General features: G+C 41.1%; 1 protein-coding gene across 12 annotated transcripts in view; it reads right to left on the reverse strand.

The window, feature by feature from the left end:
* The window catches only part of NPAS3 (neuronal PAS domain protein 3), a 613,307-nt gene that overhangs the window by 25,035 nt on the left and 560,727 nt on the right, over positions 1 to 27,545 (reverse strand). For all 12 annotated transcript variants that reach the window (XM_053380600.1, XM_053380672.1, XM_053380590.1 and 9 more), the window contains 2 exons: positions 23,959 to 24,077; positions 95 to 288 (listed from right to left, as the gene is read on the reverse strand). In XM_053380600.1, coding sequence (XP_053236575.1) covers positions 95 to 288; positions 23,959 to 24,077 — 313 coding nt within the window. The remainder of the gene's footprint in view (positions 1 to 94; positions 289 to 23,958; positions 24,078 to 27,545) is intronic.

Genomic DNA, 27,545 nt, shown 5'->3' on the forward strand with positions numbered 1-27,545 from the left:
CTCCTCCAGAATGTGTATTGTGGTAGAAGAACAGGGATGTTTAGATGCGCAACACTGGAAAAACAAAACAAAACCAAAAGCCAAAATGCTGTACCTATTTTCACAGTAAATGATATTGAGGTCCATGTTTACTCGAGTAACAAACATGTGGCAGTCGATTCTGACTTCATTGATCGTAGGAGGGGGCAAAGCATGAGCAACAACTACAAGCCCCATGATTTGGCTAGGGACTGTCCGCCCATGGGACAGCGACACTCTCAGGCGCAACCTTCCTGTTATATGAATCACCTGCAAAACAACAAACAGCAAAAGGAAATCTCAGTAAATGCATGATACAAATGTGAAAGCAATCCTTTTAAAGGACAGCGCTATTATTGTAAAGAGCACTTAACTCTGCCAGAATTGTATTTAGCCACCGCCAGTATTAGTCTTAAGCTTATTAATATTGGCTGTCAACATGTCCTGAATGTCCTCATGCTAGGAAAGAAGAGAAGAAGAAGAACATAATATCCAAATGCTTCACATTTATCAAATCTAATATGCAAGCTGCCTCGGGTTATTGATCTTTTTATCTGTCCGCTTATTTATTTATTTGTTTGCAAGAGAGAGAGAGAGAGAGAGAGAGAGAGAGAGAGAGAGAGAGAGAGAGAGAGAGAGAACAAACCGGAACATGAAGGCAAGTAAGAAAAAGATTGGTGCTTGAAGTGATGATGGAAGAAATGGAACATTGATTTTAAAACATTTGGGGATTAAATTATAAAACATGTATAGCCACAATTTGGAAAAATTTACGGACCAATAATTAAATAAATTGCCAGCAATATATATCACAGAGACGCTGCTTTGCATTCTTAAATATCTTTGTGCATTTCTGATACAGGATACATGAGTCAGCAACAGATCAGCCTGTTCGACAACCAACACCCAGGTACTGTGCAAGAAATAGAAATATCTGGTACATGAATAAGAGTCATTCATTGCCGTTTCATTCTCTTTGTTTAATGGAGGGAATTTGTTGTTTGATGCAATTGATTTAGAATTTCTGGTTTTTTATAAGTCAGCTCCATTGCAAGCATGGCCAATGGCTAGGGGTGATGGGAGCTGTAGTTCAACCACATCTGAAGAGCTGGAGGTTCTCCACACCTGCCTTAGGTAAACAAATCCATGACACAACTGGCATGAGCCCTGCCCAATGGCCTTTATTTAAACTGTTGGACTCCCATGCCCTGACTTGCTAGTTTCCACTGGGTTCTGCTCCCTGCCCCAGCTCAGGTGTCAGCATTTTTTTAGCTGGAAACCCTTTTTGTCTATGATTTACAACTCTCAAAATCTACACTGTTTTGAAGTGAGCGAGGAAAATAGCCATATCATTTCTAATTCAGCTTTCCATTGAATGTATGGAAGGACTTAAGCTGTGTCCTGTTTGCATAGGCATAAGAAACTAGCCATTTTACCTTGTTAAATTGTAAGGAATCATCTGTATTTAAAATACCTCTTTCATCCTCAGAGAACACCTTTGCATTTAACTGGAGAGACTGTGTTTCTCTCCCCCCCCCCTCTAAGGAAGAGTTTAATCTTTGTGGTTCATCCAATCAAGGACCTTTATGATGAGATGATAACAAGGAAGCTGTCAGTGACAACTACAATAGGGATTTTTCAGAAGATGGACACTTCCTCCACTGATAATTTTTACCAAGGCACAGCAAGAGCCAAGAGAAGTTAGTAACTACTAATCTGTGCAGGTTATTAATGTTGACTAGGAGCTGAAAAGCTCCATTTTCCATTAGCAAGTTCTTAAGCGATCAACTACACAGAGTGTCAAAAATAATTCAAGCAATGAGGACCAGATATAAACTACTATTTTTCTACAATTATCCATTTTAAAAACTGCCTGAAAATTGTGAGCTATATATGTACTGATGACTATCTGGATGTTGTGGGTTTATGACACCCAGCAACTGAGGTAATTATTGCCTAAATTCATATATAGTGTACCTTCAGAAGACGAAGTTCTGTGTGAATATTTTAAGATATTTCTAGAGGCAAGGATGCAAGAATACCATTTTAAAAACCCATTTTGGTGAGACCTCATTAACTAATGAAGAAATAGCTAAAAGAAATAGGATTTAACTTCACAGGAGGGACATTAATAGTATACTTTGCTCCTTCAAGCTAGGCTTACTTATATGCTTATTTATCATTATCTGTCTTATTTGATCATAATTCAGCTTTCTTGGGGGGAAATACAAATCTGTAAATGCTTGGAAATATACTGCTTTTTAATAGTTAACTAGAAATAACATGATAAATAATCTTGTAGTAAACACAAGATGCAAACTATTGTTATATGAAGAGTTACTACGTGTTTGAAGTTGGCGTTAACACCAAGGGCAAAACACTAAGATATGCCATATTTAAAGCCTACTTATCTTCTGCATATATGCTCGAAACAGTGTTTTGTAACGTACTGCTTAATATCAAACAGATTTGATTTTGAACAAGTGCTTATTTATTCAGTGTCGAAAGCCCTCCTCTAGCAGATTCCACAAGAAAGAAATCTAGTGCGTAATCCAGCATGTCTCAACCCCAAGGGCCTCGGTGGAACTAAATTACACCAATGAGTCCTTTGATTCCGTTGAGTTCTGTTGGAGTCATTGTATCATAGGACAAAACTGGATGTGACATGGGAGATCCATTACTGCATCTCCCAATATCTTTTTTCTTTTTAGTAAAAGCTGTTCTTGTCTTTTCCTACTCTCTCCAGCTAAAAGCAGATTGAGGGGGATTTCCAAAGTTAGACATGGTTAAGCCCTCCCTACTTAGTGCCCCATCTGGGGGCAATATATCCCCTCCTCCCTGGCTGCTTTTAACCACAGAGAAGGATATTAGGAAGGTTGACTGTCAGTCTCCAAAGCATGTCTAGTTTAGCCTTAGCTTCCTCAGAATTGCACCCCAAACCTGAGGTAATACACACATTGCCAAGCCAATTCCATTAAATTTCACTACAAGTGGAAACAGTTTAAAACAGAATCCAAATAATGTAGTGCTTTCTTTGTAGGTTCTGATTTGAGGACCACTCAGATCCACATTCAGCTGCAGCTGCTTACACCTGAGATGGTCTTTGACTCTAATGTCAGTTCATTCATACCAAATAAACTAGATCTTATTCCAGTCCCTTAAATTTGTTTCCATATCATCTGTCTTCCACCCTGCCTGGTCTTTTTCAGTGGTGTCTGAATTAGATTTTGCTGCACAGTATCGGATCAGAAACTTCAAAGAGGAATGGCAAACTTGAACTGCATGTTACCTGATTGTCCTAAGATAGAAAGAGGCAATGGAAACATAACCACGCTGCACAGTCTGCAACCAGTTCTGTTGATTCCACAATGCAAGATCCATGGCCTATTTCCCGGATTGGTTCTTCAGTCAACCAACACTGTGCCTTCCCTGGTAGCCAACCAAAGACGGAGTGCTCTGTTTATTGTGCAGTTGCTGGCAAATTTTCCCCAGTAAGTAGCCTGCCCATTTGGAGGGGAAACGGGGGGGGGCACTAACTTTATGAGAAGGACTATAGCTTGGGGAAAAGCTTTGGTTCAATGGCAGAGAAGGTCCCAGATTCCATTCCTGGCATCTCCAGTAATATTGAGAGACCGCAACCTGAAAACCTGGAGAGTTGCTACCAATCAGTGTAGACAATACTGAGCAAGATGGACAAATGAACTGACTCAATATAAGGCGGCTTCCCATGTGCCCATAGCTCAGTGATAGAGTACATGCTTTCATGCAGAAGGGTCCAAGCTCAATCCCTGGAATCTCCAGTTAAAGGGATGTCAGGAGGTGACAGGAACTAGCTCTGTCTGGATCCCTGGACAGCGGCTGTCTGTCAGAGCTGCAATACTGGGCTAGATACATAAATGTTCTGATCTGGCAACTTCACCGCTTCAGACTCTGAAGATTGAAAGGCAATGCTGAACATATCCAGGAGGTTTTATTTTATTGATCAGAGTGCTAAATCAAATCTATATATATATGCATGCAGATGTATGGTAACTATACAGATGACGGAACATCTGCATAATGTCACACAGAACTAAAATGTATATTACACATTTTGTGCTGAAATACTTCATTCCCTGGTTAGAAAGAAATTTCAATTATCTTCACCTGGTGCTAACATATTGAGGAAACTGTAGTTTATTTTATTTTGTCTGATGAGAAACTGAATGAGAAAGATGTTGAATGTGGATGTAAACACAGTTTATGATGTATGTGGGGATCCTAGCAAGCACCATTTCTTGGACAAATATATATCTTTTCCCTGCCATATGCTCTGTCTTAATCTGCTGGTGACAAGTAGCTCATACTCCCCAACTTCTCACAGAGGAAAATAGGGACACTTGGGTACTCAGAATCCTCCTATTTGTACACCAAGCATCACTACCCTATGTACACATCCTGGTCCACATTGCTCTTCTCTGCCTGCAGTTCATTTACTTTGAAATTGTCTGTCCTGAGGCCCTAGACTTCCCTTATACATGCAGATACCAGAGCAATAGATAATTTTTCTCAGTGAACATGAATTTAACAGCATGCCCCCTAGATACAATACCCAGAGGCTTCTAGAAGGGTCGAAACTTGAAGAATTCTAATACAAGCACCTATCTAAAAGACTGCTTCCTTCGTATCTTGGCAGACGGGATGTCTTCATGGTTCCAAGTGGAATTATTTACAAATCAAGTTGTTTTATATATTCCCCATACACCAGGAATGGGGAACTGGATCCAGCCAGCAGGCCTGCTCCTGATTTTCCCCACCATCTATGGGCCAAGCTGGACAGGCCGGTGAGGCCACCCACAGTGACATCAGGGGACCTGATTTTGCCCACATGGGTAATGGCACAGCTTTCAAAGCACAAATGATCAGCTGATTGCCAGGGTGTGAGGCACTGTGCATGGGGTTTTGCAAACACCAATAATCAACTTATATGCCTATATGGTAGTGTTCTTTGATTAGTAGCAGCAGCAGCAGCAGCATTTATCACACTTAATTGTAGTATTTATCCCACATGTATTACAACCTATGTCTACAGAGTTCCTGGAACGATGCATGTGGCTATCCTATGTCATCTTCACAATAACCCTGTAAGGTAGGCTAGCTTATGAGAGATGCTTAGGCTACATGACTTGCCCAAGCCTAGCTGAATGCTTTTTTCTTTTCTTTTATGGTGGAGAAGGAGGTGCCCATTTCATATTCTGTACAATATTCAATACACCACACAGGATCCTGAATTTATAGTGTGATATTGCAGCAGGATTGTTTATCTGTACAGACTATCATTTTTCAACTGAATGAACCTAATCATGGGACAGGCTAGTATATTGAAGATTGGGTTGCAGGTTCAAGCTTTAATTCTCCTTTTATAAGTACCAGCTCTCCATTTACCTTTGAAGAATGGCGTCTACTAGCTATACAATTAATCCATTTTGAAATGTGTGCTTTCTTTCCTATTTCCTATCAATCAAATTTACAACAAACAAAACAAAACAACCTCACTTTCTGAAAATAAACAATGATACAGAATTTGTGTTGCAGAAATTGAACACACATAGCAAAACCTGGATTTATGACAACCTAATAGGATAGGTATTGCCATGGAATCATAACTCACACCATTTTGTTTATTATATCACTCACTATATCTGAGACCAGAGTAATAATTCTTCTTCACCATCACAGCAGCAAATCAAATCAGATCTCTTAAAACTCTCCTTTCAGTGTTTGTTGGTAATCTCACATGCCATTTTTTATTTTAAAATACCATAGAACACCTTTGACAATCTGAATAACAAATCTGTTAGCAATAAATTTATCTTTTTTTCAGGTTCCAAAGCAAATGAGCATTTCCAGACCACCAGTTCTTTAAGAAGGGTTAAGAAATATAATAAAATTAAAGTGAACACTGTGCAACCTGAACCTCAAAAAGGCATGAAAAAATGGTTTTTAGGTGTGTGTGTTTTTAAAATGTAGTTGGCGCAAGAACTCTTATAGTGTAGGCTGCTTGAAGAAAGCTCTTGGCAAGAACATCACAAGACGGAGCAACACTTTAAAATATGCTCAAGCAGCCAAATACAAACTGACACCAGGAACCCAATTGTAGGAACAAATAAGAAAAAAGGTATCTCAATTTAATATAAGCCTACATAACAAAAAGATCAATGTTTACAACTCACGGTTTAGAATACTATGCAGCTGTTTTCAGAGTGAATACAGAGCAGTTGTATAATAAGAAATTAGAATGTTCATTTCAAGAGAATTTCTCAAGAGCTCTTTTGATATGAAATACAACAAATATGATGGTGACTATGGCTGCAGTCCTCTGAACTAGTCTGACTGGAGTATGTAGGATTTCTCTACACTGTGTATCATATTCTTAAAAAACTAGACATTAATGCATTCAATGAGACTGGGCTGAGATCAATTTAGAATAGACCGATTTAAGCTGGAAGAAGGATCTCTTTGATATGACCTCCAGAGCAGCCCATTTGCGGAAGGATTCAAGATGAACTGATTTACACTTGGATATCTGTTTGCTGCATTTCTCTGCTTTTCAAGTATGAACTGATATGTCTAATGTCAGGTTATTAAGGTGTCATCTTAGGGATGGTCTGAAACCTGTGCCTGTAAAAAAGATTAAGAACCTTCGATTTCTTTGGCATTCTTGTTGTGGCTTAGATGATTCATATTAAGAGCGACTAGCATAGAAGTTATTTTTAAAATGTTACTTTAACTGAATATTAATCAAACAGCCTCAGAGTTTTTCTTTCGCTGAAGCTGTAGCAATACCGGGTACAAACCAGCAGGAAGTTACCCTGCTCAGTCACAGATCACTTGCCTTGTATGCAGAAGATCTCAGCTGCAACCCCTAGAATCCCAAGTTAAAGGGATCAGTTTAAAAGACCAGATGGAAAAGACTCTGGAGAGTCACTGCCTGTAGACCTGGGATGGGAAACCTGTCCCCTTCCTGTTGCTGTTGGACTCCAACTCCTACCTGCCCCGCCCACCATGGCCAATGGTCAAGGATGATGGGAGTTGTAGTCCAACAACATATGGAAGGTCAAAAGTTTGCCATACTTGCAGCAGACAATACTGGGCTACATGACCTTGGAAACAAGGGGGGTGGGGAGGTGAGCTTACTACAGTAGGAAAGGCAAGCTCTAATAATAATAATAATAATAATAATAATAATAATAATAATAATTTATACCCCGCCCATCTGGCTGGGTTTCCCCAGCCACTCTGGGCGGCTTCCAACAAAAGATTAAAAATACATTAAAACATCAGTCATTTAAAACTTCCCTGAACAGGGCTGCCTTAAGATGTCTTCTAAATGTCAGATAGTTGTTTATTTCTTTGACATCTGTTGGGAGGGCATTCCACAGGGCGGGTGTCACTACCGAAAAGGCCCTCTGCCTGGTTCCCTGTAACTTTGCTTCTCGCAGTGAGGGAACCGCCAGAAGGCCCTCGGCGCTGGACCTCAGTGTTTGGGTTGAACGATGGGGGTGGAGACACTCCTTCTCTGGCCCCTCCTTCCTGGCTTCATGTCCAGAGTCTGAATTGCTTCCTGCCTCTGGCTCTTCTCTCTCTCTCAAGCCTGTTGCCTCTTCAGCATCTCACTGCCACTCCCCTGGCTCTGAGCCTTCCTCCTCTGGGGCTTCCCTACGGGGTTCTCTGGCTGGAATCTCCCACCACTCCTTGCCATCCAGTCAGTCCCTGACCTGCTGCTGCATGCATTTCAAGGACCATGTGATCGCTTATACTCCACTTCGATCGTTGATAAACCTCCGATGGGGCACTTCTGGTGGTTCCCCATGCCCCTGAGGTTTGGCTGGCCTGCAGTAGGGACCAAGCCTTTAGTGTAGCAGGCCCTGGCTTGTGGAACCCCTAGCTGCAGAGATTCTGCAGGAACCATCATTGCCTTCTTTCAGACACCTTCTGAAAACTGTACTGTTTAGACAGGCATCCCCAATAAGATTTTCTCTTTTTAACCAGCCAGTATCTACTATTGTTTTATCGGTGCTTTTAATTATGCTTCGTGGATATTTATAGACTTGTTTTTATTATATTTTGTATGTTCTAAGCCGCCTTGACACATTCTATGAAAGTGGAGACCATAAATATTTAAATAAGCTCTGGACAGTTTCTCACCAAATTTCAACCTAATTTGTAACGTGTGCTCTGCAAATTATCTTTCTTTCTTTCTTTTTGCCCCAAACTGAAAATCCAAGAGAAAGGCCAACTTTCACAACTCTGACCAAACAGATTTCCCCTACAAGCTCCCTGGTATTCAAACAAGTTATACTTTATTTTCCGGAGGGAATGTTTGAAATCCCATTTAAAGAAATAATGCCTTGAGCTTATTTTCCCTAATACCATGTAAAGAAACATGAAAGCCTTTGGCTCTTGAAGTTTGTAGGGTTCTAATGAAGCAATCATCAACTCTGACATTCATGGGCTCACAGCGGCAGCTTTTGCTGCCAGGTTTCCGACAGATCTTTTAAAGTGAAAATAAACTTTACAGAAAGGTCTTGCTTTATCAGTTACAATGCAAACCTTTGTGGAGCTGGCATAATCATCTTCAGGACAGAACAGATTTTTTTTTTAAGGAAAAAAAACAACCCTAAATGAAATAAGATGGCGTGGAAACACTCCAGACCAGGAAAGCTCACAGATGATGGCAAGGGCAGGAGATGGGGAGGCAAAAAGAAAATCAGTAAATCAGAATTTCTGTGTGCTTGCCTATGCAGACTTGCTTCATGGAAAGATAACCAATAATAAGTATTCTTCAGAAGTATCATCTCCATCCCTATCATGGGAGGCAGAAATAAAACCTTTTTTATGGTTTTATTTGATGTACTCCTTCACAGCCCCACCATTACCTTAGGTGATTCTCAACACAGTGAGCAACAGCTAGATAAAACAAAAATATCTGCTATTAATGCATTTCCACACACAGGGAAGGGAAATCGAAGTCACATGTGCCACTGTTTTCTGCAAAGACAGACGTAGATTTCTCACGTTTGTTCCAGTACATTACGAATCTGTCAACCCAACCCAGTGGTTCAACCAACGCTATGGCTTTCATGCACTGGCAGTGAGTCTCATTGCAGAATTGCTCTGATACTGAAGGAAGTGTCCTGAACTGTGTCCACCAGAGCTCATCTGTCATTTCCCAGTGGCTGTACAGGAGAACAGCTATATCCACTACCCCAAAACTGCAGGCAGAAACAGGACACATAATTGAGATGAACTTAAGGGAATCTGGGAGTAAGTGAGAAGGATGAACTTCTCACTGGGGGACTGCCAGAAGGTCAACATAAAAGCCCCCAAGGGAAAACAAATTAAAAAGTGGGACAGATATCTGTACAATGTTAAGCATGTACCTGCCCATTCCTATAGGCAAGTGACTAAAAAACCTTGGGCATTTTTGCAGTAGACCTTTGCTGCATTCAGGCTTAGGGTGCCTCCAGGCTGTCAATATTTTCCAGGAGCGATTCAAGTGCATCCCAGGAAATTAGGTTTGCACAACTGAAGTGGATTAAAGTGCTCTGTTGCCTTAGTTCAATGTCCTACTCACTTTTAAAAAGAAAGGGATCTTTTGTGGTTAGGGAAACACACTGAAAAGTGAGTAATGATCTAATGATAAACAGGAAGATGTACAAACACCCTGCAAGCAAATTGGAATGAATGCTCAAGAAAAGACCGGATAAAACCTAACCCCCACGTAAAGTTTGTGACAGCAAATCAGGGGGATTTCATAAATAGGTCATCTGGAGGAGCCCTCAGAAGAAACCTGGGGACGCTGGATGCTCTCAGGTTGACAACAATAGAGAACACAGTGCATAGAAAGGCCTTCCACTGAGCACAATGGCAGATGTTGAGCAGTACCATGGTGAGCTAACCCTCCACCGGAAGCGATCTGAGGTTAATGGGGTTTTGTTATAATCATCTGTCTTCAGAAAGAGGAGAGCAGGATATAATCTTGAGCCAGTAGGTGAAAAATTGAGCCAAAGGTTCCCAAAAGCTCCAAATCTGTGTGATTTAAAATTTGATGCCATTTGGGACTGAAGCTGTGGGCTTCTTCCATGCAGCTCAGTTCTCTCTCCTTCCTCTGCAAGGTCCAGTCCAGCCTTAACTCAGCTATTCTCCCCCCCCCCCTTTCTTCCTATCTTGTCTTCATGTAGCCAATTTCCACTACCTTCCTCAATGCTCTTCCTCCCCCTTTCCCCCTTGCTGAAATGGGCATCTACCACCAACCCCAACCTGAAAGTCCTTCTGTCTTTTCAGGTTGGAAGGGTGCAGAAAGTCTTACCATAAGGCTGTTGTCGCAGACAGATCCCCTGAATGGGGCACAATCTGCTGGGAGATTCTCTTGCACCAGCCTCAGCCAAATGATTGGGAGCTTTTTCTTGTGCAGCTCACATCCATTTCAATAAAGTCTGCACGGGGGGGGGGGGGCATAGCTTAGGGGGTAAGTATCTGCTATGCATGCAAAACATCCTATATTTAACCCTCAGCATCTCCAGTTAGGGCTGAGAAGGACTCCTGCTGGAAACTTGGAGTCACTTCCAATCAGCTGTAATGAGCCAGATGGACCAATGGTCTAACTCAGCATAAGGCAGCTTTCTATGATGTTGCACCTTAGTAACAGAGCACCAGCTTTGCATGCAGAAGGTCCCTGGTTCAATCCCTGGCACCCCCTGGTAGGAGTAGGAAAGATTCCCTGTCTGAAACCCTGGAGAGCTGCTGCCAGTCAGTGCAGACAGTACTAAGGCAGATGGGCCAATGGTTTGTTTCAGTATAAGGCAGCTTCCTCTGCTCCTAACCTATAATGCCCAGGGTTGATCCTAGACTGCTGGTGGTTGGGGTTGCCAGTTGGTGGGGAGAAATTGCTCTCTTTGGTGCCCCAAAGCCTTCCGGCTTGTCCACTGACTTAACTTATAATTCTGGATGTGCTGGTTCCTGCATCTGGGTATGTGAGCCGGTTGCTGTTAATAAGAGGTAAGAAGGAAGCAATCGGCATATACTTAGAGGCATTCTCCGTTATTCCTACTTTGATGTTGTGAGAGACAATCCTCGTTTCAGCGGCAAATTAAGGGAAAGGGAATTGGCCGCATCTGTGCCAACCTGTAGCTTCTGTGAGTGTGTTCATGCCACTTGTAACAACAGTAGCAGCAGGAAAGTACCCCCAAGCACCGTCGCCAACAACAGTAAGTGGGTGGCTATTTCCACTTGTTCTTTTCTAAACTGATTAAAGAGCGATGAATTGATTAAACAACGGGTAGTTAAGCAGAGGGTGCTGGAGGTGGAATAATGGATGAGCGACACACTCTAATGGAAGAAAGTGGTTAAAAGGTGGGTTAATGACTGTTTTCCTCTCCCCAGCAGAACACTGAGCTGCTGTGCTGAAACTCTCTGCTGTTGGCTTCTGGATTCGCTAGAGCTGCCTTTTTATGAGAGCCCAGCTTGAAGGGGAGTCCATGTTGCCATGGAGTACTAATTTCTATTTACCAAGCAGTCTCTTATGCACAAAGCAAGAGTCTCTTTTAATACTTTTATTTACAGAGCAGGATAGGAAGGCAGAGCTGTGTGAGGCACCAGGAATAAAGGTTTGTTATCCTTTATTATTTTTAATACTGATATCTCATCCTTGCTTGGAAATCTTCCATGGGATATATAGTAGACGTCAATCCTGCACTGATTCAAGCTCATAGCCATTTAATTTCAAAAATACTACGGCATCGTGTGTTCACAGATCCTTCACTGGGCTTGAAAGCACAGAGAGCTATCTGAAATTTATTAAAGAATTAATTGCAGGTACAAATGCTATTAAGGAATGTCATTAGAAGCGTGCACACTTTGTACACTCCACAGTGCCACAGGAAGATAAAACATTTCAATATTAAGAAATAATCAGTCCTATGTACTCATTTTGCTGTTTTAGTGCATTTGCTTAAATTCCAATGATAAATGCAGCAACACGCCAGCGGCAACAGTTTAACCAAAAAAAATTAATGAATAGTGTGGAATTTCCTGCACAATATGGAAATTATGCAATACACAAAAACAATAGTGCTTTTTTATTTAAAAAATAGGACTTTCTCATGTGTCCACTAAGCATAAGGAACAATACATCTCATCCTTAAACATACTTTTGAATCAAAACCACTTAAATGAAAGAAGTTTTAAGGCTTCCTTGTGGGTCTGCATTTTAAGAAGACAAGAACTGCCTACATAGAATATGTCTAGTCAACTTTCTGTCTCTGAGAAACAGCCAGAGAGATGCCCCTGAGAAGCTTGCAAATAAAAGGCATTATGATGGTAGTTATCTCCAATTATTTGTCACCAGGTTCCAGATAGTTTGTAGGTAGTCAGCATGAATATTGGCATGAATATAGAGGTGTGATTTTTAGCTCTCACAGAAAGTAGCTATTTGCTAGACCTAGCCCAATGAAACTACATAATTCTTGTAAACTAACGGCCAAATTTATCAGCAACAAATTATTTAAGTGAACCCCTGTGTGAAACTTTGTTTGTTTGTCCTAAACTTACTTCCCACTCCCATGTCCATCTTTCCCAGTGTCTTATCTTGCTGTTCAATCTCACATTTAAGTATAATTGACATGACTCCAGTCCTAAAACAGATCTTTGGAAAACTCCATGGTTTACTCTCCTCCTTTACATAAACTGTCAAACTGGCCTCTGCTTCCAATCCATAAAAGAGTCTGCCATCTCATGCAATGGCTACTGATTTAAATAAACTCTAATGATACAACTTTTATACATTAAATCCTCCTCCATAAATTACTTTTTTTGATCCCTTAATTGTAAGCTTACATTAGGTACATTTTTTGTCCCTTCATTTAAGTAAGACTTTTAAAAGGAAATCCTCTTGTCATGATAGCTCCCCTTTTCTGTTTTGCCATGCTGATGCCGTTTGTTGTGTCTTTGCTAATCCACTGCAGACATTAAAAATATAAGAAGAGTTCATCAGATCACACACCCAACTAGTCTACCATCCTGTTCTCACAGTGGCCAACCAGATGCCTGTGGGAAACCTGCAAGCAGGAACTAAGCACAACAATGCTCTCCCCGCTTGTGATCCTCCAGCAAATGGCATTCAGATGCAATTTTATAATGACAAATAAGGACAAAATACTTCCTTCTGTGCAAGGGACGTGGGTGGCGCTGTGGGTTAAACCACAGAGCCTAGGACTTGCCGTTCAGAAGGTTGGTGGTTCAAATCCCCGTGACGGGGTGAGCTCCTGATGCTCAGTGCCAGCTCCTGCCCACCTAGCAGTTCGAAAGCACGTCAAAGTGCAAGGAGATAAATAGGTACCGCTTCAGCGGGAAGGTAAACAGTGTTTCCGTGCCCTGCTCTGGATCTCCAGAAGCGGCGTAGTCTTGCTGGCCACATGACCCGGAAGCTGTACGCCGGCTCCCTCGGCCAATAAAGCGATATGAGCGCTGCAACCCCAGAGTCGTCCACAACTGGACCTAATGATCCAGGGTCCCTTTACCTTTACCTTACTTCCCTCTGTCTCTTCAGTGTCTCCCACCTGTCAGCGTCATTGGATGACTGCAAATTCTAGTATTTGGGGTGTGTGTGTGTGTGTGTGTTTTTATCTATCCATTTTCTTCACACTGAGCATACTTTTACACACATCTATCCCCCTTATTTGACTTTGTTCTGAACAAAAACCCCTCAAATGTTGTAACTTTTCCTTACATAGGTGGAGTTCTAACTCCATGGTATTTTTGGCTGATTTTGATGAACTTTTCCCAGTTCCTTTTTGAAGTGTGGTGCCCAAACAAAGTATTCCAAATGTGTGAACATTTGTATTCCAAAGTATTCCAAATGTGTGGTTGTAGTTTGTATAATGGCATCATGATATTGGCAGATTTATTCTCAATCCCTTTCCTAATGATCCCTTAAAACATGGAATTTGCCTTTTTGCAGCCACTGCATACTGGGCTCCATGTTCACTTTCCTGGTCAGTCACTGCCTACTAGAGCCTCTGTTGTAGAAGTTTTAAATAGCTTCCAAACCTGATATTGCTGGACTCCCAACAAGCATTCCCAATGGTCAAGCATGATGGGATCAGGAGGGCACAACACTGCGTACTTCTGCACCAAAGGAACTCAAATTTCCTAACTGTAACATGCGTCATCATTTAATTCTTAATACTTTTTTCCTTTTGAAATTAAATACAGAAGTAACAGATTTTCTGGGCAGTTTTCCATGCATATATGCTGACTATAAAAGCCATGTGAGTTCCAAGCAGTTTGTACCAAATTGTGAGCAGAGCTGAGGATTAAATCATGAGTAATTTCTCCTTTTTGTTGATTCTATAGGAAGCCTCGACAGCTCATTGTATAATATTATTGTATGAATAATATAGGTAAGCTAAACAGTTCATTTCCCCCTTAATGCATGCCTTGAGTTGATATGCTCCCCAGCGTCAGCAACTGATTCTTGCATCTCAAGATCTTCAAATCCCACGCTAAGTTGCAATGCCAAGGTTTTGATCTATACTACAGCTCCATTTTCTGATGACTGTAGGAATACATAATCCCTTTGGTGATATTTTTCACTGCATTTTTACAACTTCATGGCTTAGCTGAAATTGAGAACTTGTCTCCATTGTTTGGCGGGTTAAGGAACAAAAATCACACCTCAATTTTGTGAGAAGCAGCTTCTCCCAGAACATTGTAAAATCCTGTGCCCAGCTTAGCTGCCATGTAGGAGTAAAACACCAGAGGGCATGGCATTAATCCTGTTTAGATGAACTATAAGCCTCCTTCAGGGATTAGATTCCAAATTAAACATATGAGGGAGACAATGGGGCATTGGGGCATGTTAGCTCTGTCTCTGTTCTGATCACAATCCAACTTCCGTGCTCATGGGGGTTTCCCTTGCATTTCAGAATTCAGGGTTCTAAAACACAGGGGGAGGCTTCATGGGTCCAGGAAGCTCCCTGCTTCATGTCATGGAAGTTGGAAGGTGATCAGAACAGTGACAGGAGGTGGAGCTAATCTACCTATCTCTGCTGTCTCTCACGTCATGTGTTGACCTTAACCATGGAAGTACCACCTGAAAAGGGCTAATACATGCACAGGGAACATGTGTAGGAAACAGAGTGGGAACACAACAGCAGGCTGTAGCCTTACCTAGAGACATGCTCACTGTACTGTCCAGATAAGTCTAGATACATTTCATATATACAGAGAACTGGAAAACTAGCTATGCTCAGGATCCTGAATTAAGCATGCAGGGCCTACTCACATGCACTTTGCATGTGTTGGGACTATGCAGACAGACCAGTGTTGAGGATGAGGCCTGCCAATGTGAATCCCCTTCACTGGGGTTCATCATATAATACATACCCATCAACTGTCCTGGAAAAAACGGGATGTCCCATCTTTTCCCAGAGGACGCTATTTTGGGCGCCATGCTCTCATGCAATTTCAGGCTGAGATCTCGCCCTGAGAATAGCATTTATTTTTGGGTCTGCAATTTCACATGGTTCCCCAAAACACATATTTTTGGGGTCCATGACTTTGGGCTCTGGGCACCCTAAAAGTGCTTTTTACGAGTCTGTAATTTTGTGCAGGTCATGTGACTCGTGCAGGAGTGCGTACCCAGAGGATGGTGTCCCAGTTTTGGGCAATGTTGTGTCTGAGGGTATGGCAGTAGGGCTATGTCATCAGCACACACATAACACTTATTTGCTAGCACAGGGACTGTTAGGAACAGAATGCTGATGTCCTGTATTAAAATGGCTACTAAAATAAAATCACAACAAAACCATATAGGCATAAGTGAAAACAGTGCAAAATTTGCACTCTTGGATCTTCCAATAACAAATTATGATAGACTTCTAGTATATCTGCAGTTGGAAACAAGGCATTTTTTAAAAACTTGACCAACTTTCCCTTGTTTCCTTAACATTTATTAATGGATTGTTGTGCTAAGGTAATTAACTCCAAAGCTGGCAAATTTAGCACAGAGAGATTAATTTTCTTTAACTAACATGCTACCTAAAATATGCTTTTTCTCAAGAAGAGGTTACCAGTAATTTGTTCTCGAATTAATCACATTATAAGTAAAGTAGAGTGATGATGTTTCAGAACAATTGTCAGTCCACCAATGTTAACCGTTTTTGCTTTTTTTGTATTTGAGTAGACATTTACTAAATTACTGAAAGGTAAGACCATGCTGGCTGCCACCTGGTCACTGGTAATTCATAAAATACGAAATTAGAACATGAGCCAGATTTCAAAAATGGTCCAATCAGGGCTTTCAGCTGTGTAAACAAACCTCAGGTTCACACACACTATCATCCTGTTGTGTACTGTGATTCTTTTTATCTCCCTCTTTGTTCTATGTTCTGCCAAACCATTGTTTGTCAGACCGGGCAAAGTATGTGCAAACCCCTGGAAACAGAAACCATGGTTTGATCATGTTTTCCATTCCTAGTTCTCAGACAAGTAATGGCTTATGCAAAGCTGCCTGGTGTGCACATAACACCTAACAGGAAGGGAATGAAGGAATCACAGTGTGTGAGGGGAGGAGGTTGTGGAAAGGAATACATAAGGGTGATTCATATTCACAAAGTGGCAGCCCATAGTGTAATATCTGAACTGAGCCATTGCAATCTATCTTGCTCCTGCTATAAGCAATGGAAATTTGCTTGCTCAAGCAAGCATAAATCAAATGGGGTGGAGTCAGACTTGGCTCCCGCCAGTGGAGAGTGGCAAGGTAAACCACCCCTCTACTAGACCAATGAAACTGCTTTGATGATTGCAGGCTACAAATGACGTGTGAAGCCAGTGGGAATATTGACAGAGGCTCTCTGTGCCTAGATAATATATGCATGACAAGATATCTCACAGGTACAGTGGAGAGGCAGAGAAAGGAAAACTGCTCCCTTTAACTGTAAAAGTCATAGGCCCTCTAAGAGGAAAAAAGAATAAGATAAGGTCAGTTTTGAGAAACTGCTCAAAATGACTGTTAACTAACACAATACATAAGTCATTGAATTGCCATGCTGTTGTTGTTTAGTGCAAAGGGAAAGTTTGGTAAGTTCTCTGTGGTGTTGAGGAAAAACAGCACCTGAACACCTGTTTCAACAGCTAAATTTAAGAAAAGGCAGGGCTTTGGCACTTTACATTGTTTTGGATACATATTCCTGTTTTGAAGGGCAATGGCTACATGATCTGGTAAAAGAAACTGTGGTTAAATTAACTCTACAGCCTGTACTGATGCAGCCAAAAGTTTATTGGCATGCTTTTCCCCTTTGGCTCTGTCCGTAGGGTTCATTACTTACAGCTCCTGCAGAATCAATCTGAACTGGCCAAAATCAGTGATGGGTTTTATAGCACAATAAATGCCTTGCCATACAAGCACAGGTTATACATGGAAGTGCCTGGCAACTGTCTTTTCAGAAATCCCTGTCTCATGATAGTGTGCACACAGTTTCTGCCAATTTAACAGAATCATCAACATTCATATTTTTAGAGGTGTCATCCAGGCAGCTACACAGTGTGTGTTTTCCTGGAGATGAGTACTGGTGCAGAAAACCAGTATTATTGATAAAATCTTGGCATATCTGAACAAAAAAAGGAGATATTAAATGTATCTTCTCCTTTCTCCATGACAGCTTCTCATGCAACAAAAAGACATTGTTTCGTACATAGTCCTTGTTAAAGAAACCTTTTAGCACTTCTTGAGCAATGAATTAATTAGTTTTCCAGCACTAATGAAATGAGAGAAATAGCTTTCCAGCTGATAATGCAATGAATGGAAAAGCTGAATAACTCTCACGGATGGTACACACAAGGCATCAGTTGCTCTGTGCTTCTAAAATTCCTAACTTAAGTGACTTTCATTGCTGCTGAGTCTGTTATGCTTTGTCCTTGTCCATGTAATGGACACCACATGTTCTATTCTGCTTTGCAAAACAAGATATTTGTAAGTTTAACTTGATAAAGTGTAAAAAGAAGATAAAAACACCCCGAAGAAAAGACAGATGGCAGGCTTTCTTCCCCAAAACACAATTTCATAATCTGCATGCAACTGCTAATAGGTAAACACTAAAAACATTTCTTTTTTTGACAGAGAATTGCTGATAAATTGTCAACATAAACTTCGTCTCTGGTTACTCCTATGATCTAAAGCTCTTCTGTGAGCTTTGTCCCATCAAAGTCGGCTTCTTACAGCTGTATCAAAATTTATGAATGCATATGACTATAAAGTGACTGAAGGCAACCCATAATGCATGTTTGTTTATTGTGTATCAGCTCTTTTGTTCAGTACAAGCTGGGGGGGGGGGAGAGTTGTCCAGTGCGCTCGCTCTCTCTCTCTCTCTCTCTCTCTCTCTCTCTCTCTCCCTCCCCCTCCTCTTTAACCTTTACAATTGATGGTGGAAAAACTACACTGGCAACACTATTTTCATAGGAACTTAAAGCAAAGGCCTAGTTGCAAACAACTCTTACTGACATGGGTAAGACTAGACTGTGCTAATCTATAAGGTATCTATAGACATTATAGGAGCATCTTATCTAATAGGGTGTAATCTGCCATATCAAATGGAGGTTAATTATGAAAATAAACTAAAAGGCATAACCTTCATTTATAGAATCACATCTTTTTTGCCTCTGCCATATTAAGGTACAATTTTGCTTATGTAAGAATATTTTTGTTTTGAATTATTATTATTATTATTCAAATTTATTAGTCCATGCCCTCAGTACTGCCTACATTGATTAGCTGTGGCTCTGCAGGGTTTCAGACAAGGGCTCTCCTAATCCTACCTGAAGACACTGGGGCCTCATCCCAGGACATTTACATGCAAAGTTGATGCTCTGCTACTGAGCTACAGCTCTTTCCCATTGTTAACATTCTTAGAATCATAGGATTGTAGAGATGCAAGGGACCACGAGGGTCATCTAGTCCAACCCCCTGCAATGCAGGAATCCTTTGCCCAACATGGGGCTTGAACCCACGACTCTGAGATTAAGAGTCTCATGCGCTACTGACTGAGCTATCTAGGTGTGTGTGTAGGTGTGTGTGTGAGTGAGAGAGAGAGAGAGAGAGAGAGAGAGAGAAAGAAAGAAAGAAAGAAAGAAAGAAAGAAAGAAAGAAAGAAAGAAAGACATCATATCGTCTTAAAATGAGCTGCTGTTTGCTGTATAGTCTTGAGTATGTTCTGCATGAAGGCAGAACATAGGGTAAAGATAAAGAGACCCCTGACCACTAGGTCCAGTCGTGGCCAACTCTGGGGTTGCGGTGCTCATCTCGCTTTATTGGCCAAGGGAGCCGGCGTACAGCTTCCGGGTCATGTGGCCAGCATGACTAAGCTGCTTCTGGCGAACCAGAGCAGCACACGGAAACACCTTTTACCTTCCCGCCAGAGCGGTACCTATTTATCTACTTGCACTTTGACGTGCTTTTGAACTGCTAGGTTGGGCAGGAGCAGGGACCGAGCAACGGGAGCTCACCCCGTCACGGGGATTCAAACCGCCGACCTTCTGATCGGCAAGTCCTAGGCTCTGTGGTTTAACCCACAGCGCCAACCGCGTCCCTAGGCAGAACATACTCAAGCTGTTTTTCAAGAGGGTGGTATAAGAATACTTTAGTCAAACAAACAAAAAAATCATCTTGCCCCACTCTTCAGCTGACATCACCTCCCCATGAAAATGCCACCCCCTGCCCTTTATTCTGCTCCAGTAATTCAAGACTTATGTCCTTACTGCAACTTTTAAGAGTGCTTTATTAAATCACTGAGTCACTTATAATCATCCCCACAAACAACTCTGATACAACACCTAGTTTTAGGATGTCAGGAAATTAGCACTGCACAAAATTAAATTTGGTGCATAAGGACTTGTTTGTGGAAACCATTTCTGTAGCTTTCAACATTTTTCAATTTTGCGGGCTAACGTATTTCAAAATTATTTCTGTACATGGGAGTTGATTTATAGGAAAGAAATTAATCAAATTTTCAGTCTCCATTACTGAAATTTTGGCTGTCTGCCTGTGATTGAACATTTGCATTTCTAGTTTTCACTGAGCTTATCAAATCAACAGTCCCCCCCCTCTCTTTTAAAGATAATGTGCTATGATTAGTACTAACTGTTAAAAAGACAAAAGACAAGTTTAATTATTAAGATTTCTGTGCTTTTTCCACAGGTGCTTTGGACATTTGTCTGACAGATTCCTTTAAAAAGGAATTCTTCAAATTTTTACCGAGAGAAAACCAATCTGTCTGCAAAAGCAGTCTGTGACATTGGCTCATACCATATATATATATATATATATATATATATATATATATATATATATATTTCTTTTAAGACTTTAGTGAAGTGTATATTTAGATCTTCTGTGCTACGGGTAAATTGTTGAAATAAAATGTCCCTGGTGTCCTCTCACATAGGCTGCCTTCATGGTGGCTAAACATCCCAAGGCATTTCCTTATTCCACCAGAGGCTCAGCTGAAGGCCAGAATGATCTCTGCATCGCAGCAAATATTTTCTCTTTCAAGAACACACATTCACAGATGCCTGAGGTTATGTGTAACTTGCTGCTGAGAACATGATAGCCAATGTACTTGTTTACTCAGTTACTATGATGGGTCAGCACTAAAGTAATTTCTTCTGTCAATTCAGAGAGTTTTTGGCATGGGCTGAAATGCTGGATTCAATATTTAGTGCATGCTGATGGTTCAGCATTCTTTCAAGTCTTGAAAGTGCATTCAAAATACGTGCCCCGCAAGCTGCCCAGGTTTCTCCTGAGGCTCATATGTCCCCAGGAGTCCATGCCTGGGCTCTAACAGGAGGAAGTCTTCCTCCCTGCTGTGCTCACTGTTCAGGTCTTTCTCATGGCTAGAAACTCAGGGAAGCATACCAGCCAATCATGGGCTCCTCCCCACCCAACTGGAAGTTGTTCTCTTGGAAGTCTCCACACCATTCACCCTACGTAGCTGGACAAACTTCCTTTTTGTTCTGGGGTTTCCTCCTATGAAAAATTACCTCCCTCAAGTTCAATGAACAACTACAGGACTAGAGGAATGTCATACCTCATCTTTAATTTGTGTGTAGAGGCTAAACAGTAGTGACTAAAACAGTACAGAAAGCATTTACACCACAGAGAAAGAGGTGATGGCCTTCCATCCCATGGACTCCAACTCCCATCATTTCCAGCCAGCATGGCCAATGATCAGGGATGATGGGAACTGTAGTCCAGTGTGAACTGGAGGACCAAAGGTTCCCCATCCATGCTTTCAATGGATGGCAATTTGCCTAAGAAGAAAGAGGACTGCTGTAAGTTTAGCATGATGTGTGAATATGAAACAGGTGACAATATGGAAATTGCATATTCAATTTGGAATTCTTTTTTTAAAAAAATATACAAAAGGTTTGTTGTCAGATGGCTTCTTAAACCTTCAAAAGCATTGTTTGCATTCAAATCAGGTGTTCTGGAGTGGGAACTCAGTCCCACCTGCCAGTATCTAACTGAAGAGATGCTTCATCTTTTCAGAGGACATTGTCTAAAAGTAAGAAAGAAAGGTCTTCATTCGCACAGTGTACACCTTTCCTCGTTTTCTCAACCATTTCCTGCTTATAGATATGTCTTTAGCATGCCAGCTGGTGCGTGTGCTCACATACAATATGCAAGCCTGTTTGGTACAAAAACACCTCTGCTCATGCTCTGTGTGAGTCAGGGAAGACTAGAAGTTAAGACTGTTGGACTAGGATCTGGAAAGCCAGGGTTCAATCCCTTTGCAGTCATGAAGCTCACTGGGTGATCTTGGGCTAGTCTCTCTCTTCTCAGCCTAGGTAAAAGTAAAGGGACCCCTGACCATTAGGTCCAGTCGTGGCCGACTCTGGGGTTGCTGTGCTCATCTCGCTTTATTGGCCAAGGGAGCCGGTGTACAGCTTCCGGGTCATGTGGTCAGCATAACTAAGCTGCTTCTGGTGAATCAGAGCAGCGCATGGAAACGCCGTTTACCTTCCCGCCGGAGCGGTACCTATTTATCTACTTGCACTTTGACGTGTTTTTGAACTGCTAGGTTGGCAGGAGCAGTGACCGAGCAACGGGAGCTCACCCCGTCAAGGGGATTCGAACCACTGACCTTCTGATCGGCAAGTCCTAGGCTCTGTGGTTTAACCCACAGCGCCACCCGTGTCCCACCTTCTCAGCCTAGCCTACCTCAAAGGGTTCTTGTGAGGATAAAAACTGGGAGAAGGAGAACCATGAACATCACCTTGAGCTCGTTGGAAGAAATGTGGCATATAAATGTGACAGTGAACCAAAAAGAAATGCTATTCACTTTAGAAAGAACAGTACCAGAATGTGTTCTATACGCTGCCATCCCTGGGTAAGATAAGATTAAGGTTCTCATTTTAAAAAGGTATAAGAAAAATAGAGTAGGGATTATTGTACTTAAATATTCCTGAATCTTCTGCCCAGAGCCTCGGTTTTACCTGGGCACTTGTCTGAAGTGAAAGTAGTCATTTTTGCTATTATTTTCAAATCCTGGACCTTTCCAATGTTGTACTTTGTTACTGTTGCTGTATTCTCTGGTCCCCCCACTAGCCAAAAGATCAATAACCATTTAATACTGCCATTTTACCCCATGAGCCAATGTTTTGTGTGTCTTGCTATCCTGACGGACTGCAGGAAAACAAAACAACAACGAACAACACAAAGCAAAGCAAAGCAAAGCAAAGCAAAAGGATGTGTGAACTTGGATTTAAATATGTCTTGGATGACCCCAGCAGGAAGACTGGACAAGGCTCCTCTCTCTTGCAGGACAATAGAAAATAGGACAGTAGCACAGACTGTAAACAAATGTTAAGAGCTCAAACTGAAAATTGTGATTATACTAAAGAGCTACTTTATTCTTAACCCCAAGGGAAACAAGGAGAGGCAAACCTCGGGTATGTTTTATTTATGGACAGTGATAAATGCTGGGTGGGGTGGGGTGGGTGGTGATAACAAAAGCCAGTTTCCTGATGCCCTTAAGTCACATCTACTCATATAGGTCTTTTTAAGGCTCATATGTAAATTCAGGAAAATTTGAATAATTCTAATGGCAGGCTGGAAACAGAGGACACCTTAGAATAATGACTATGATATGCAAGGTCCTGTTCATGTAAGATCCAATGAACAGGATGTGATTTTTAAAAAATGACAGTAAACCTTTAAATCATACAGGTAAACCCTATGCATGCTTCCACAGAAGCAAGTCATTTGCATTCAGTGGGTCATTTCCAGGTATTCTTAAATATTTACTTCTTCGTGGGCTACTAAGGCTGCAATCCTACACACAGTTATTTGAGAATGCCCCATTGAACTTAATGGGAATTACTTCTGAGTAGGTATGTATAGGACTGTGTTGTAAGTCAAGGTCTTTCCAGATAGACAGTGAGGCTGAAGAATGCTACAGTGTTTTGTTTTTGTTTTTAATCCCGTATGATATGTGATAGAAGGACTTTGCACACACCTCCTATGGTTATGTTTGACTTCTTCAAACTAGTGGGTCAGATCACCATTTACTCAGTCTCTGGATTTAAGACAGCCATAACCTCCAGGGATATTTAATTAGTTTCAGACTACTGCATCCTCCAAAAGGGGGGGGGAGAGATAACAGCCATTTAGAAATATAAATAGCAATGGGAAATAAATAAAATATCCATGTACTTTTTCCTACAGAAATGTTCTTAACTTTAAAAGTCTTGTTCAATCTTTGGCAAACTTTCCAGGCTCAGACATTGGCAGATATCCAGCTATAAGAAGTATGCTTAAGTATGTTAGCTCTTCAGCCACCACATTCCTCTTTGAGAGTAAAGGAAACTTCTAACTACTCCTAAGGAGGCAAGACCAATGTTTACCTTATATCCTGAAGATTTTATGTGCACACCTCGCTTGGTCAGGGTAGATTTCATCCGGATGAAAAAAGAACGCTCTAGATTGTTGTCCGTTGTAAGTAGGCTGGGGCTTGTGGCTTCCACTAGAGTAGAAACAACAACAACAAAATAAAACAATTCATAGATAATTTCATTTTCACAATATCCTTTTGAATTACTTCATGTGAAGTGGGAGATCCTGATGACAGATCTCCCACTATATATTTTTTAATGGCAGCTGTGGATCCGTCCCCCGTCCCGAATTAGATCAGGACCACCATTCTAGTGAGAGGGTAATCCTTTCTTCCTGTAATGTTTTCCCACTGAAAATGCTTTGTGCCACTGGGCAAAAAAAGGCCTGCTGTTGTCACCGGAGAAGATGGAGGAGGAAAGGAAGTTGGATGTCTCCTATGGATAGCTACTCGATATCGCTCATTCCTTTCACTGAATCTACTCTATAGTAAGGCTGGAAGGGTGAAAATAATATATGTTAACCAGCACCACCTCCTGCATCAGATGATGGATCACATGGAAGCTGCTGATTTCCTCACTGTTGAGAAAATGCAAATCTGCTCCTACTTTTAACGTTTATCCCTAGGATCAGCATGAACAGTGTTGTGGTGATGGTGGTGATTGTGGTAGGGGGAAAGAACAAGAGACTATCTTGGGCTGATTGCTTAGGAACTTTTTCTTTGACTATAACTAGGAGGGAAAGAGAGGGAGCCAGGTGGGTGGTGTGTGTGTGTGTTAAGGAAGAGTAAAAAGAGAGGATAGCCTCAAGCTGGTGGCAGATAGAAGCAATTTATTGTCTGCCTAGTAAGTTATACTGGTCCTATGTGGCCTTCTCCAGTGCTCTCAAGTAAGACTACTAGAAAAAATGCACTGGACAATCTTCAGATAATAAACTGCAACTCTCACTCTTGAGGTCTGCTTCTCTCTTTGCTCTTTCATTAGCTGGAAATGGTTTGGAAGTTGGGGAGAGATAATGGCAACACTCCTTTGTCCCCCTGAAAATAAGAACATAGCCTGCTCACCAGAAAGCTTATATCATTTTAATATCAAATGTAAATATACACTTTCGTTGTCTAAAATAATTAAATGTGGGGCAAGCCTTCATAAAAAAAACAGCCATATTGGCAATATTTCTGTATAGGGAGTTTAAATTAACCAAAAAAATGTTTTACTAGTGTCTTTAAAGAGTATTGCTAGTTATGAGGCAAGACTTTTCTTGTTATATTTCCTTGCATATACCTTGTACTGATGTGATCACATTTACATTGTGTTTATGGCATTTTAGCTCTGTTGTGATGAATACAATAACAAGAATGCCCCTTTCTTTAGTGTCTCTCTTAAGAGTGGGCTTTTTTTTTGTTTTAGAGAGCATGAATTCCATGTCATTTTAAATGTACAGCTCTTTATCACTCGAGGGAAAAGCAGAGCCATGTTATATTTAGTACTTTCATTTCTTCTGATTAAATATGAATTACTATGAAATTTTTCTCATCATCTAACACGCCATAATACGCCAACAGCTTTTTAATACACTATATAAGCACAAACTTCTGCTCTAAGAGTTTAATTTGCCCCTCTAATCCAATCACATCAACCTTATTTCTCTTATCAGAGATTCCCATTTTGAATTAAATGAGCTCATTAGTTTTAATCAAAAGCAGAGAGATCAAAACTTAAACGTAAATGCTTTAGATCAGAACTGTCAGTCAGCCGTGCAGTTCTATTTTACTAAAACACAAGATCAGAGACCCTTAGAACCAATTTTTTCTCGTAAGGGATGCCGAGAGCTCGAAGATGCTATATCCTTTTTTTTTTCTTTTCTCCTTCCCAAGGACAGATTATACATTTAAGGTTAGACTTAATTTAGCGCATTTTTTCTTCCATCCTGGTGGAAATGGAAAAGTATGCCAATCTGCTGTTTGTCTCTTTCACATTTATTGGTGTTAGTCCTTGGAGACCTGAACAAACGTGAAGCCATCAGAAACCATGCCACAAACCTGGCCTCAACATTTCAGTTCCATTCAGCAATATCATGTTTGCAACATCTAAGAAATGAAACTTTCAAAGCAAGGAAATGTATGATCAGGATCAAGGTTACTGGAACCCTGAAACCACAAAAAGGGTCATAAGCAGATCTGGCAGCGAGAGGCTCACCATTAATTATTACTGATATTATACAACACTCTACAGTACAGTGCTTAAAGTGTACATTAAGAAACCACAGCATGTGTTCTTCCTGCTGAGTGAATAAATGTTAGAATCATCTTAAAACATGCAGTTGTTATAGTCCAGTACATTATGACCTAACATAGGCAGCAAGTAAAATATGCTGAAATGTTGTTCATGGTAATCTTCTAAATATGGAGGAGAGTTACACAGCCCTGATTCTTCCTTTTCAACTATTGTACAGTATACTCGCAACTTAAAGTGCATTTAACCTGTGAATATTCAATTTTTTATTTTTTAAAAGGAGGTGGGTGCTCAGGAAAAAGCCAAACTTTGGCAGTCTCACCCACCATTGCACCCAGTGTGTGTTGGTTATACATGATTTGGGCTTTAGACGCTTTCTCTGGTATGCAACCCTTGCGTAAGCTGAGGGTTTACTGTACTTAAAATAAGTCCGCATTCATTATTGTACTAATCAAGAAGGACAGTAGCATGCTGTGGAGAGAGAGAAAAGGTGGGAAACAGAAAGCAGCACTTCTCAGAGAATGCATTCTAAGCACTAATTTTATTCAAGTAATTTAATAATGTCTCACCATTATATAAAAGGGTCTGATAATCTGAATGAAGCCGGGATGAAATATATGCTTATGGAATTTTGAGGGATTCAGTATTTACCACCCATCACTGCAATAAATCACTCCGTAGACTATTGCACACATGAGAAGCAACACTGATCTCATAAATCAGACCATGGAAATCATACCCATCCCATAGCAATAGCCATGACAATAAATACAGACAAGGCTGAGAAGCACAGCAGTCCTGAAATGATCCTGGTAGCCAGAAGAACAGCAGAGGAACAGAACTGCACCACTGAAAAGGTAGTCGGGGGCTGGCTGATCGAGAGTAAACAAATACCTCGGCTCAAACCTATACAGTGGTACCTCTGGTTACAAACTTAATTCGTTCCAGAGGTCCGTTCTTAAGCTGAAACCGTTCTTATCCTGAGGCGCACTTTTGCTAATGGGGCCTCCTGGATTCTGTTCGCATCCTGGGGCAAAGTTCCCAACCAGGTGCAGCTACTTCCAGGTTAGTGGAGTTCATATCCCAAAGCGTTCATAACCAGAAGCGTTTGTAACCAGAGGTACCACTATAGAAGAATCTATATGTTAGATTTTATCTGCAATTTGGCTGTCAAGATATGGTTGCCAAATCAGGCCAAATTACGTATAATGTCATGGGGTTCTATGCCATGGCTGGATTTAGCTTTGATGAGGCCCTAAGCTACTGAAGGTAATGGGGTCCTTTATATGTCCAGCTGTCTTTTGTCAACAACAAATTATCGCTTTTTTTGCTATATGGTAATTTACGGACCTAAAAGGTATCTAAAGCCA

Source organism: Podarcis raffonei, chromosome 1, assembly GCF_027172205.1.
Source record: "Podarcis raffonei isolate rPodRaf1 chromosome 1, rPodRaf1.pri, whole genome shotgun sequence".
In the NCBI taxonomy this organism is placed as follows: domain Eukaryota; kingdom Metazoa; phylum Chordata; class Lepidosauria; order Squamata; family Lacertidae; genus Podarcis; species Podarcis raffonei.